Source organism: Lotus japonicus, chromosome 1 (assembly GCF_012489685.1).
Source record: "Lotus japonicus ecotype B-129 chromosome 1, LjGifu_v1.2".
Taxonomy (NCBI): domain Eukaryota; kingdom Viridiplantae; phylum Streptophyta; class Magnoliopsida; order Fabales; family Fabaceae; genus Lotus; species Lotus japonicus.
In genome coordinates this window covers 133,822,486-133,836,605 of record NC_080041.1, presented here as the reverse complement: position 1 = coordinate 133,836,605, position 14,120 = coordinate 133,822,486, and the positions used below count along the sequence as shown (strand labels likewise).

General features: G+C 42.2%; 3 protein-coding genes across 3 annotated transcripts; 1 reads left to right on the top strand and 2 right to left on the bottom strand.

Annotated features, from left to right (window-relative positions):
- Positions 1-2,409: 2,409 nt before the first annotated feature.
- On the bottom strand, positions 2,410-3,420 carry LOC130726623 (uncharacterized). The gene has a single exon (XM_057577928.1). It carries the CDS (start codon positions 3,418-3,420, stop codon positions 2,410-2,412), a length of 1,011 nt encoding a protein of 336 aa, XP_057433911.1.
- Positions 3,364-4,509, top strand: LOC130731106 (uncharacterized). Its single transcript, XM_057583293.1, has 2 exons — positions 3,364-3,833; positions 3,915-4,509. Exons 1-2 carry the CDS (start codon positions 3,467-3,469, stop codon positions 4,169-4,171), a joined length of 624 nt encoding a protein of 207 aa, XP_057439276.1. The 5' UTR covers positions 3,364-3,466; the 3' UTR covers positions 4,172-4,509.
- Positions 4,510-5,656: 1,147 nt separating this feature from the next.
- Positions 5,657-8,510, bottom strand: LOC130726612 (cellulose synthase-like protein D5). Its single transcript, XM_057577920.1, is given in 4 exon segments — positions 5,657-5,767; positions 5,769-7,361; positions 7,461-8,250; positions 8,335-8,510. Coding segments are annotated over 4 exon segments (2,670 nt in total).
- Positions 8,511-14,120: the final 5,610 nt, after the last annotated feature.

The following is a 14,120-nucleotide window of genomic DNA, read 5'->3' as shown; positions in this document are numbered from 1 at the left end:
CCTCCTTGCTTGCTAGTTTCTTTCAGAATCTCATCAAGCATGTCAGAACCACTGTTTAGCATTCTAACAGACTTATGAGTGGCTTCAAGTTTTCTTGTCAGAATTGTTACTTCCTCTTGAAGTCCTGCATTAATCAATATTAGGTTAGCTTTTTCCATAACATCAGCATTATTAAACTTACTTTGCCATTCCTCCAGATCCTCCTTCAGTTTTGTGCTGAGCTCTTTCAACCTTTCATTCTGAGACACAAGTTGCTCTATCTCACTTTGCTTTTCTCTCACAAGTTTACATGCTTCTTCCCACTTGTTGTGTAGCAGCTTGTAAGTTTCAGCCAATTCCTCATCAGAGATGTCTTCATCACTTGTCTCAGACTCACAGATAGTTCCAGAGAAAGCATTGACTTTGTTTGCAGATATCTCCTCCTCATCTTCAGTGTCTTCATCTGACCAAGTTACCATCATACCTTTCTTTTGCTTCTTCAGATAAGTGGCACATTCAGACCTGATGTGACCATATCCTTCACATTCATGACATTGAACTCCTTTGTTCTGAACAGGTCTTTCTTCTTCCTTGGTCTTCCTCTGAGAGTTTGAAAACTTGGGTTTGTTATCGAACTTCATGTCCTGGGCATTAGGTCTGGTTCTTTTGTCAATCTTCCTCAAAGCCCTGTTGAATTTTTTTGCTAGCATGGCCAGAGCCTCAGAAAAATTTTCACCCTCACAGTCTTCATCATCACCTTCATCAGTGTTAGACACAAAAGCAATACTCTTATTCTTCTTCTCAGATTTTCCACTCAGTTTCAACTCAAATGTCTGCAAGGAGCCAATAAGTTCATCAACCTTCATGTTCTCAATGTCTTGAGCCTCCTCAATTGCAGTGACTTTCATAGCAAACTTCTGAGGAAGAGATCTCAGAATTTTCCTTACAAGCTTCTCATCTGACATAGGTTCTCCCAAAGCAAATGAAGCATTAGACAAGTCACGGACACGCATGTGGAACTCTGAAATAGTCTCTTCTTCAGTCATCATCAGATTTTCAAATTGAGTAGTAAGCATCTGAAGTCTTGACATCCTTACTCGAGTAGTTCCTTCATGTGCAGTTTTCAGAATTTCCCAAGCATCCTTTGCCACAGTACATGTATTGATCAGCCTAAACATATTCTTGTTAACTCCATTAAAAATAGCATTTAGAGCCTTTGAATTTCCAAGTGCAGCTTCATCTTCAACACTGGTCCATTCTTCTTCAGGTTTTTCCACAACAGTAGTAGAGGTGCCTTCAACCTCAGCCTTAGTGGGGTGCTTCCAACCCTTGACAATAGCTTTCCAAGTCTTGTTGTCAATCGATTTGAGAAAGGCTGTCATGCGAACCTTCCAGTAGTCATAGTTAGTACCATCCAGAATGGGTGGCCTGTTGACTGATCCTCCCTCCTTGTTATCCATGAGAACTTGAATAAAACTCCCTGGAGCTCACCCAACCAGAACAGGGTGCCTGCTCTGATGCCAATTGTAATTCAGGTTCCCTCTGATACGATTGTCCTGCACGATGCTAAGACAAGAGGTTCGACAATCGCTTAACAATAAAACAGAACTTAACAACAAAACAATAACACTCAGAAGTTGTTCACCCAGTTCAGTGAAAACTTTCACCTACGTCTGGAGGGTTTGCACCCAAAGAAAGGAAATCCACTATCTCAAGATTCAGGAATTACAGACACTCATGAACGACTCAGTTCATAGTTCACTTCCTAATCTACCCAGTGTATTTCTACTTAGAATCCCAACCTAAGTATGAGAGCCCCTCTCACTTTCTCTCAATCACTGCCACAGTGATTGGTGAACACAATGAACAAGTAAAGTTTGAACGCAATCAAACAACACAGAACCTCTCTTTGCTTTATAGAATCAGTGAGCAAAGACAGATTCACAACTAACACAGGACGAAGCACAATAACAAATCCTAAAACTCTTAATCTCTCTTTCAGCTTCGGTGATCTTCACGTTTTAGGTCTTCATCCTTTTATAGACTTCAGCAGCGGTAGCATGGGCTTTAGGGTTAGCACGGGCTGAAGAAACAGATTCCAATAACAGCAATTTGAAAACGCAATCTTGATAGATTCGGTTTCTTATTGCACAAGTAAAGATAGAAATCAATCTTTTAACAAAGATTGTTTCAACAAATAACAACCCAACAACTAAAACCCTTTTGGAATAGTTACTTGCTCCTCAAGTAACTCAAAAACATATCTTCAGCAAATCTTCAGAAGGCCCATAACAGAAACACAAGCTGAGGACTGATGTCCTAGCTTCACGAGGTCAGATGCCACGGCATCTGCTTCGACAATCAGTTGTTTTGACAAAATGCAAGGCAACATGTTCCAACAGGATGAACATGATAACAAAGAAAGATAAATTACTTTACCTTCTGTTGGTCAGATATGAAGATCCACCTTCTATCTGGACCAATATCAAGCAGTAGCAGATCAAGGAACCACTGCCAGCTTTCCTTGCACTCTGACTCCACTACAGCAAAAGCCAAGGGAAAGTTTTGGTCATTAGGATCCCTTGCTACAGCACATAAGAGAATACCTCCATACATTGTCTTTAGATGACAACCATCTAATCCAATAAAGGGTCTACAACCCTGAAGAAATCCCCTCTTACAACCTTCTAGACACATATAGAATCTGCCAAACCTAGGTTGTATGCTTCCAGCAGGATTCTCCAACTGCATTTTGCATGTATTTCCTGCACAAACCCTCCTCAGTTCAGCACTGAATTTATATAGCAATGTGTATTGTTTGCTTGCATCTCCCTCAACTATCTGCAAAGCAAGCTGTCTTCCCTTCCAAGCTCTATACCTTGTGATGCCAGTGGAAAAACCCAACCTCATCTCATCAACAACATCATTGAGCCTCATTGTCCTTGAACCCCTCAGTTTCTCCACCAATTTCTTAGCAACAAATTTGGAAGTAGCATTCTTATTGTTGAATACTCTGGCACAAGTATGAGGGCCACTCAATGTCTTAATTGCAAAAGTTTGTCTCCCACCCACTTTGCTACACAACATAACCCATTTACAATCCTTCTTGCAAGCAGCCCTAACCCTGGTTGTGTCATTTTTGGGGAAATAAATCTCCCTTCCCGTGAGGACAGCATGGTCCTTAGCAGCAACCTTAAACTCTTCCAATGAAATAAATTCCATACCTACTCTAAAGTTAAATTCTGCCCTCATATCCTCATCATGAAACCTCATACTCCTGTTCCTCACAATAACATCATCATCATCACCTTCAGACATACTATGTAACTCTTCATCTTCCCAAGTAGCCTCCATTTCATGGTCACCATCAAAAGCGTCATCATATTGAGGAAGCACATTTTCTGCCCCACCACCATGTACTTCATAGGTACCTTCTTCCATTTGCCTTATCTGCTCATTTAACAAAGCTTCAGCAACACCAACTGGTATGCCTTCAAATCCGTCATCATTAACCTTTGCAGCTCTTTCCTCTTCACTATCACTGAAATGTACAGAAGCTGTGGAATCCTCAGTGTCACTTGATGGATTGAAAGAATCATCATCTTCATATACATCATCAAATGTAGGATGTTTTCCATTCTTCTTTCCAGTAACAACCACATGCACATTGCCAACAGTTGGATCATTGGCAGCAACTCCATCAGCAATGGGATCATTGGCAGCAACTTCATTTACATCTCCATTTGCAATGGCATCATTGTCACCACTAGCATCTACATTTGCAGCAGCATCTACATTACCATTATCAACAACGGTCTCCCTTTCATCATCACTATCTAGAAGCAACAATACAGGTAACCTCTTATTGGACTTTGACTTGACAACATTGCTTCTTATCCTATCAGACTTCCTCACTGGCAAATTGAATTTGGCAGGCCTCTTTGTTGGAGAAAATTTTTCAACACAAAAATTATCAAGACCAGGTAACTTCAGTGGTGCATCCACTTGCTTCTTGGATGGAGGTTTAAATGGCTGGTTTTTCTTCTTTGGAGGCTCCACAGCCACTTGCTTCCCCTTGTTCTTTGGTTCTTTTGCTTCTCCTTTCTTCTTTGTAGCCTCCACAGCCACTTGCTTCCCTCTCTTCTTTGAACCATCCAACTGCTTGTCCTTATTCTTTGGATCACCTGATTGAACTTTCTTGGCTTTCTTCTTTGAACCATCAAGTACCCTGAGGAGATCAATTGGAGTAGTTGGCAGTTCATCAGGAGCATGCTTAACAAAGAGATGTACTTCCCCCCTCTTTACAGCATATTTACCCAACTCTATTGCCTCTTTATCAGTGGACAAAGGCCTGAAATTGTGAATTGCAAAATCCTCGTCTTTCATCCAAAACACCTGGAACTTTCCTTTTGTATACCCCAGCTCAGCAACTACATCAAGACTCTCAAAATAACTCCACCTATCACTATCAGCATCCACAGTGTTTTCTTTGACATCTACGTAGTGCAACCTTGGCTCCTCAACAAATTGTCCAGAGTGATGAATAGTGGCTTTGAAAGCCATCCTGATAGAAATGCAGATTAATTACATGCAACATCATGATAGAAATAGAAAGGACAAAGGAACATAATGCTAACATGACCAACAACCCAATGCAAGAATGCATGACCCGACACAACCAAAGCCATACACCCTACCAAAATCGTAAGAACAGAGAGATAGGCAGAAATAGAAACCAAGGTAGAAATAGAAACCATGTTGAGCTACAAAAGAGATAGGCAGAGCAGAGGACACACTAACCTTCGTCTCCGTCAATTCCAGTCGCCTTCCTCGCCGTCGCCGCTGTCAAAGTTCGTCGTCGCCGCCGTCAAAGTTCTTCGCTCTTCGCCTGGGATAGAAAGCTAGGTTTCAACTGAGAGAGATTGAAGGGTGGGTCGAGAGATGGGTGAATAGTAAGGGGTAAATGTCAAGTTTTAATTAGGTTTTAGGGTTAATTAGTTTTAGGATTATTTAGTTTAGTTAGGGTTAAATCAGAGGGCTTAATTATAATTTTTAAAAGAATTTTTTTTTTTATTTAAATGCCATGTCATTTCATTAAATGACGTGGCACGGCCACGTGCACGGCTGCCGGAGCTATACCGGCGGCAAGGACGGTTTCCGTACAAACACTTGAGTCTGAGGATGGGGTTAGGAAGATTTTCCGGCGAGGGACGGAAACCAGATCTCGCTCAAAGTTCAGGGACGGTGAACACATTTAACCCTAAAAAAAAAATTGAGGGCTATTGTCTTTAAGTGAATAGTCAAGTGAGGCCCATGTCATATGTTCAGTTTAGAACTTGGAAAACCTTTTCTTAGAAAACTTTTACCCAGAATCGGGAGGGGTGGTGAAAATTTGTAGATTGTAGGACTGAGATTGTAAGATCCTACTGATTATATGGTATAATATTGATGATATTGCTCGAACACATCTTAGTCGAAGAGGCAAGTGATATTATCTCAGTCATGCGAGAAATTAACAACCGGTAACTAACTACTGAATGATTTTTTTTTAAGATATAACAGCATACCATAATTAGAATAACAATGTACGATATACTCCTAATTTAATAAAACATATACCTTCTACACATATTTGGCACAGTACAAGATGAAGTAGAGGAATTTCATCTTCCTCAAACTAAGGCAACTGGAAATTCATGTAATCTTGTGTTGTTCCAGAAGGAGGGTTCATGTAAACCCAAAGCAAATAGATAATAATGGAGAGCAATCCAGACTAAATATGGACAGACAATGGTTGGAATTTACCCTTTCCTTCCCAACAGTCCCTTTGCAAAGGGGTAAAGATGACACAAGACCAAGAAGCTAAAAAACACCCCTCCAACAAGGGTACTCCATTGTGGAAATGGGCTGTACAGAGTCCTGTATACGCCTATAGCAATAGCAATCATGTGCACCAAAATAATGGTAATTGGAGGGATCATTAGAAAGCTCCACTTTGACTTATAAAGATCAGCAAACTCATCATCTCCAATTTCTGGAGTGGCTGATTTTGAGATGTCTACTCCTGCTATCACCTTCAACAACCCTTGTAAAACAGCGGCATGATGGGCACTTGTTCCACCAATTAACCAGAACTGTTTGTTTCTCCACCAGTCATGTAGAGTGATTCCTGACCACTTGATCTCAAACAGTGCAATCCAATACTGTGTGATTGTGATTCCCAGCAAGGACACTAGAAAAGCTGTGTTGAGGGATTGGACTATAAACTGTCCTGAGAGTAGGGATATTGCAGGAAGAAAGCAATAGATAATCAGAAACATTGAAGTGAGAGGGTACATTCCCAAATTGAAATATGCCACCTTTTGCAAGAACTTCATTCTAGAACTGGCCAATAATGCATTGTTCTTTGAGAAGAAAATCTCAACAGAACCTGTTGCCCATCGAAGCACCTGATGCAGCCCGTCTGATAGGTTGATTGGAGCTGTTGCTCTAAAAGCATTGGTCACACAGTATACAGAGCTCCACCCTCTATCGTGCATTTTGTAACCAGTCACCACATCTCCTGTAACGAAACCATATATCCACCCCACTCCTTTTCCCCATTCAGTTTTATCCTCATAGAAACAAGATATGACACCCATTGCCTCTGAAACAGTAGCATCATCTAATGGTTTGCGAGCCACAGGTTTGCGAGCCACAGCAAGAGAACATGCTGGCCTTGGCCATACATGCGATCCGTTTACTTCAAAGTCTTTAAGATAGCTTCCCTGGTATTCTGCCACAGGAATGGATGCAGCTAGAGAAGTAGAATTGCCAAACCTGTACTTAATATCTGCATCATCATCATGTGGATCAATTAGCACAACTACTTCATCTTCCTTTTTTGACAAATGTTTTGTAGGTTTAGGAGGACTAAAGCCATAAAGAGCTGTTCTTCTGAGTATGCAATCTGTTCCGACATATATTGGACCTTGTAAGCCATCAAAAGCTCTCATGCCCACTTCAAAGAACACTGGGTTGTGATTTGCATATCGATCAATGTGGTCAATTCCCTCAAACCTTTGAGGGAATTGAACATAGCATATATTATCACCACCCATGGCAAGCATGAAGCACATACCTCGCCCAATGGCCAAGGAGTTGTAGATGTGATGATCAAAGTCTAGATTCAGAATGAATGGACCATTGGACATGATGGCACTAGTGCGAACAAGAGCATTCATGGCTCCTGCTTTCTTCTTGTGATCATATCCTGGTCTCTTCTCACGGGACACATAAACAAGCATAGGCAACCTAATATCAACATCTGTTGAGTCAATCAAGTTCTCTCCATCAGCTTCTTTACCAAATTCTGGTTCCACATTTGGTGGAGCTAACACTACCTGTAGAAGAAACATTAGAGCACAGTGTTAGACAGTGCTCTATAACATTACATAATTGATAATAAACACAAATGAATTTGATAGCATTGAAGATGTTACCTTAATTATACCAGCATGGTCTCCTTTTGAATGTTCAGGTTCAGCTGATGCCCATGTTCCTGGCCAATGAGAACCATCAGACATCCATGTTGCTTTAGGAACCTTAATTGGTTCTGTGACACTGGAACCAGCTTCCATCTGCTTCTTCTTGGCTTGTAACTCCTCATGAGCATTGTTAGCATTTGATCTTATTCTTATGGATTCTGGTAAGGAATTTATTCTCAATTTGAATTCATCATATCCCCTATGCACGGCTTTCCTCTCCCTCATAAAGTCTAACCGCACCTTAGCCTTGAGAAAATCATGCTTTTGTCGAAAATATGCTTCAGGAATTCTGGGCTCTATTTGGTGCTTTCTGCAGAAAGGAACCCACGCCCTTGCAAATTTAGCAGTCTCAGCAAGAGCTTCAAATGTCAACAGAGAGCCACCATCATCAGACAAGTAACAAGCAACCTTTTCCACAGGATAATCAACTGCCAGAATAGAAAGAATGGTATTTGCAGTAACAAGAGGAGGCTCTTTTACAGGGTCTAGTGTGGAAACAAAGACATCAACCCCTGGGATATCAAGCCTCCCTTTCGGGGTCTGAAACCGCTCTTTCAGAGCAACCGCAAAAGTAAGCCTGTTCACCGGGCAGAGCTTAGGGAGCTGATCAAGAAGCCATGAAAAAGCAAACCAAAGCTCACAAGTTATGGACATTCCCCACAAGCACATTGCCTCATGGTTGGGGTGTCTAACCCTCCATGTAAGGAAATAACCAAGAGCAACAAGACGCAGCAGAATAAGCCACCTGAAAAAAAAATACATGGGAATGAGAATTGACATGAGTGAAAGCAAGTCCTTGTGGATTGGAATGATGAAGCGAGTGACGCACCTATATGGGTAGAGAATGCGATCTGGAACTTGAGACGTATAGGCCAAGGGTCTACGAGCTTGGCGTATATGTTTAGGCCAATAAACGGTTCCAAAGCCACGGCCTGGAACTAACCAGAGAGTGGGGTCAATGGCAGGTGGATGGGAGGCACGTGGCACGGGACTTGTTAGCCTCATGCTTCTGGTCGCCGTCACCGGAGACGAAGAAGAAGGAGATGAGGCCGTAAGGAATCAACAAGTGAGATGGAAGGGTTAAGGGTATAGGAGATCAGAAAACAAAGCTCAAATTCATGAGTGGCCCCCGCCCCGCCCATAAGGAATTTCAAACGCACCGTTTCCTTTTAAAGAAATAAAAAATGCTTAATATTATTAAAAAAACACTTTTTAAGTTTTTAGTCTATTTGATGGCAACACTCAAATGCTAAAAAAAGGGTCTACGAGCTTGGCTTTCAAAATTAGGACGGGTAACACTTAAATAAAAAATGCTCAATGTTGATGGCAGCTATCGCGAGAATCTTAATGCTATGGGAGGTGGTGGTGTGCTCAGAAATGACGCCGGCGAGTGGGTTTGTGGCTTCATGTCTTGTGATGAATGGGGGAGTCCCTTTGCTGCAGAGGCTCAAGCGTTGCAGATGTTCTAAGGCTAGCCTGGGATAGAGGGTTTCGTAGTATCATTTGTGAGTCAGATAACTCGGAGCTGGTGGCTACCGTTCGAGGTTCAAATAGCATGGACACTCACGTCCATGGTCCAACTCTGCGAGTGATTCACGACTTAATGCAGAGGAACTAGAGGGTTGAGCTTGGGTGGATTGCTCGTGATGAGAATTTAGTGGCAAACTGACTTGCCAAACAGAGTTCTCTTCATCATGTCCCTGGTGTTAGGTGAAGGTATGAAAACGGTAGAAAGGGGGGTTTGAATAACGTTTTCAGTATAAAACTTCCACCTTAAAGATTTTGACAAATCTTTCGAGAACTTAAGTGCTAAAGATAAGAGATAGAAAAGCACACAAGGATTTTATCCTGGTTCACTTGATAAATCACTCAAGCTACTCCAGTCCACCCGTTAAGGTGATTTCTTCCTTCTTAGAATGAAGGCAATCCACTAATCAGGTAAGAGTTACAACTGCACTTGAAACCTACAAGTGACTAACAATTACACTGACTTAGCTCACACTAAGATTCACTCTCTTAGTCTTCTCTAGGATCCGATCAACCTTGATCTCCTAAAGGAACTAAACAAACTGTTTATCAAAGAATCGTTTACAAAAGATTTGCTTCTAAAAAGCTAATAGTAAACTCAATGAATTTCAGATGAAAGAAAACTTAGAAGATTTTCGAATATGTCTTGCGTATGTGAATGCTTCTTGCTTCTAGCCGTTTCTTTCAGTCTTCAGCCTCTTTATATACTCCAAGGATTAGGGTTGAGCGATGCATGGGAAATGCTACCGTTGGAGGGCAGTTATGGAAAATCCAGCTTCTGCTGTGGCTGAGAACGTTAGGTAGGTCGTCAGGAAGGTACAGTTGCTTTTGTACTTGGATAGCGACGCGACCTTTAAACCTAGGAGACTTCTGATCAGAGGAATGCTTCGTATTGGAACTTGTGAAGCCGGTTGATCAGAGTCAGAGGGAAAGCACAGATCCTCTGACCATTGTATCTTCTGATTCTGGACTCAGAGGGAAGAACATGGCCTTCAGAGTTTCTTGCTTCTTGACTTCAGAGTTTCCACTATTCAGCTTCTGGATCTTCAGAGTCTTCTACACCATCAGAACATCTGAACCTTCAGTGCTTCTTGGTTATCAGAACTTCTGGATCTTCAGAGCTTCTAGTGACTGAGTCCTCATCAGAGTTTGTATAACTTCAGAACTTCTGAAGCTTTTCCACTATTCATCCTGAACATGGTGAATGCGAAAGCGTTGCTTGGGTCACTCTTTATACACAGTGCTTCTGATTAGTGTGAGATTGAGTTGAGGTCAGAACCTGCAAATAGCACACTCAGAAAAACACGTTAGAGTACCACAATTGTTCATATCAAAAGGTTAACTTGTAATCATCAAAACATAGAGTTGTACTACTAGATCAAAACTTGATCTTACAATCTCCCCCTTTTTGATGATGACAAAACTAAAATTTTTGATGAACAATTCTTAAACATTAAACTGAATTCACTCAGAGTTTAGAGATATAGAATAAGACTTATCCTGATGTGAATAGTTTATCTTGCTCATTCTGAATTCAAGTCACTGCTTGATTCTGAGCTTAGCTCCCCCTGAATCTAATACTTGATGAAAACGTTAGTAAAGTCTAGATTCTGAGCTAAATAATATAAGAGTTCAGAGTGAAAAACTTATGACATAGATGAAAATCGAGTAATCAGAGCGCATAAGTAATCAGAGTCATGGACAAGGTATCAGAGTCTTGGGTATCAGAGTCAACTTATAATCACTTCAGAAGAAGTGAAATGTATTCCTTGTATTTGCCCAGTGACACATCTATGGTCATGAAGGTGGAACTCTTAACATCTCCAAAAGAAAAAATAAATCACACTAACACATCTTACACATCAAAAACTGGGTTTACTCTCCCTTTTTGTCATAAGCAAAAAGCTTGGGGTGTGAAAAACTTAGCTTGAAGTACAAGGTACTCCCCCTTAGAGAAGGTCTAAGTTTAAAGAAAAAGAAAAAGAAAAAGATGCAAGAATCAGAGTTAGGCGAATATAAATGGAAGAGTTAATGCAAGAGAAGAACGTTTACCACCGGTCAAGTGAGTAAAGAGAAGGGTCAGTTACCAAGAACTTAACCTCGAGAAACCGTAGGAGCATTAACTTTCAGAGAGAAAGTGAAGCCTATATAAAGCGTTGGAGAGAAAGGTAAGCTTCACACCTCGAACAATTTCAGTAAAAAAATGGCATCATACATCGTAGCACTAGAAGAGCTGAGGAAGAAGGCCTTCGAGGAGGACTTGTTCCTGAACATCAGACATCCAGAGGGTACAGCGACCATCTCGGTGCTAACACGGACACTGCTGGAAGAGGACCTGCGTCCAGAGTTGGAGAGAGACCTGAAAGAATTTCTTGCCTTCGTTGAGGAGGTGCAAGAACTCAGCCGGCTTGAACTCAAGCTGCTGGAAGAAAAAGAAGGTTTGGAAGAGAAGCTCAGGACTTCAGAAGAGATTCTGGAGATGGATGAGCTAAAGGTCAGACTCAGCAACATCCAGCATGTACTGGAGCGTCTGGAGAAGGATAGGTCTGAGCAGCGCCAGGAGTGCAGAAGAATGAGGAGGGATCCTCCATTCTAGACTTAGGGAAAGAATGTATGATGTAACCATAAAGTTATTATGAATAAAAAGAGTTTTGCAATCATATGGGACACAATTATATATAGATATGCATAGATTCACAAACGAATAAAGTAGCATAAATAAGTAAAAAGAAACAGAGTTTGACAAAAATAAAAAAGTTAACGAAAAAGAAAGAAAAAGAAGAGATCCTAAGATTAAGGTTTGTCAGATCGTCGCAGAAGTTCCATCATCATGTGCTTCATCTCAATCAGCATGGATTCATGAATGTCAAGACGCTGTTCCATGATGTCGAGTCTGGATGAGCTTGTCTGAGTAGAACTGGAAGGAACATTCTGAGCAGCTTGAGGATCTGGAATGGAAGCAGAAGCAGCAGGAGTAAACACAACTGGTGCAAGTGCTTGGCATCTAAGAGCTTCAGCCTCAGCTTCAAGTCGCTCTGCCTCAAGTCTGGCTTGTTCAGCTTGAGCTGCTGCTAGACGTGCAGCTTCTTCTGCTTGAGCCTTCTTTCTCTTGGCTTCTTCAATGGCTTCAAGAAGCGTGTTTCTCTGTTTTTGTTCATGAAGAGCCACCCTTCGAGCAAACCTTTGCTTGGCAGCCTCAATGCTCTGACTTCCCTCTGCATGCAGGAGCTGCATCATAATTGGAACTTGAGCCACTAGCCAAGTGCCCAGATTGTTCCACTCATCAGCCACACATTCAGCATTCTCACTGAGGTCAGTCTGACCGTGCACATTGCGGAGCCTCAAAGAGGCTTCATGATAGAAAATATTGATGCACTCAGAGAGAGATGTGGGTTGGAGGTTGGGTTCAGGAGAGGCTGGGTGATTGCTGCTATGAGCTTCAGAGGCACCTTGTGGAGAACCAATGTTAATCATTTGATCATTGGGGTCAGAGGTTCCAAGGTGAGGATCTGAAGTTTCAACCAGAGGATGGGGTGATCTAACCGAGGATTGGTTAGACACTGAATGTTCGGGTTCAGGTTCTGGTTGAATAGACTCTTGTTGGTCAGGGACAGGGTGAGCTTGTTGAGCCAAAGGGTCTGCCTCTTGTAAAGGATTAGCCAAGATAGGTTCATCTGGGTCTACTAGACGTTCAGGTCTAGGGCCAGGATATCTCCTAGGGCTTGGACAAGTTAGGTAATATTCCTCTAAGGTAGACACCTTTTCTTTTCTAACCTCCATGAATTTTCTAATGGATTCAGAGTTATTGGAGGGAGAAGAATCAGCAACATTGGTTGGGAAGGATACAGGTGTAAAGGCTGTTGAAGAGTCTGTATCCGTGGTTCTGGCAGCAGGACGTTCTGATGCTCTGGGAACAGAGTGATCAGACGTTCTGGGTTGTGGTTCTGTTTGGTTTGGCTCTTGTTGTTCATGGATGATTGGCTCAGAAGATAATGGGTCGTACGGAATGGTAAGGAGAGAGGTTGGTTCATCTGACCTAGAGGGTTGGTTCTGAAGCAAATTCCAGAGAGGTGCTTCAGTAGGGGAAGGTTGAAAGAAGGAAGATCTTGGGGAATGTGGTGGAGAGGTGGTTTGTGCGGCTGGTTGGGATTCAGGAATAGGAGTGAGGGGATTTGAGGAGTGTTGGAGCAAGGCAGAAATAGGGAGTGCATCAAATAAATTCAAATCATCATCAGAAGCAAGTGCAGGCTTACTTGAATGTGCTGATGATCGAGTCACTCTGACAGGAGGTTCAGTCCTTCTGACCACCTCAGCAGCTGGTTCCACCCGAGTAGGCTTCACCACGATTCTGACTTTCTTCTTCTTCTTCTTGGGAGGACCATCTTCATGATCACTATCATCACCATCATCAGGCTTTCTCTTCGTCTTCTTTGTGACCAGAGGGACATCAGATTCCTCAGAAGATTCGTCCAGAACCATCTTCCTCTGAGCTTTCCTCTTGGGAGGAGAAGGAAACTCTGGAGCTGGTGGTAGTCTGCTGACGAAATCATCAAGGTCAATTTCGAATCCTTGAGCCCTGAGGTCTTCAACATAGCATCTGATGGCGTCAGGATTGTCTGCCTGAGTCCACAGAGGGTAGTCATTCAGAGGCATCCTTCTACCTCTGATCTTAGAAGATGTGTCTTCATGAGCAGGAGCAATCTTCTTCTGGACCAAACCCATCTTCTTCAGAGAGTTTGCAGTGAAGACATCACTGACAATTGTGCTCAGATCCTCTACACATCCAGCATTGACCAGATCTTGCACCAAGTTGCTTTCAATGAGAAAGTCTGAGAGCAGTCTTCCAAAAGGGATATATTTGATTGCAGACTTGATGGAGGCAGTGGTGCGAGACTTCCGGATGCATTCCTTCAAGTAGGAGAACAGGAAGTAGGGAAGGCAGATCTTCTTCTGATCTTGGATGAAGAACAACATCACCTTCTGGTTGAAGTTGATGTAGTCTGGAGAACTGCCCTTCGGTCTCTGGTTTATGCAGTGAAGCAGGATCTTGTGCCAGATCCTGAGTTTGGGGTGAAGATCCATCACCTT

Excerpts from the sequence above, each read along its gene's own strand:
- LOC130726623 (XM_057577928.1), bottom strand. The coding sequence starts at position 3,420 with ATGGAAGAAGGTACCTATGAAGTACATGGTGGTGGGGCAGAAAATGTG.
- LOC130731106 (XM_057583293.1), top strand. The coding sequence starts at position 3,467 with ATGCCTTCAAATCCGTCATCATTAACCTTTGCAGCTCTTTCCTCTTCA. Across the intron at positions 3,834-3,914 it reads ATCTAGAAGCAACAATACAG|GCCTCTTTGTTGGAGAAAAT; the intron begins GTAACCTCTTAT and ends TGAATTTGGCAG.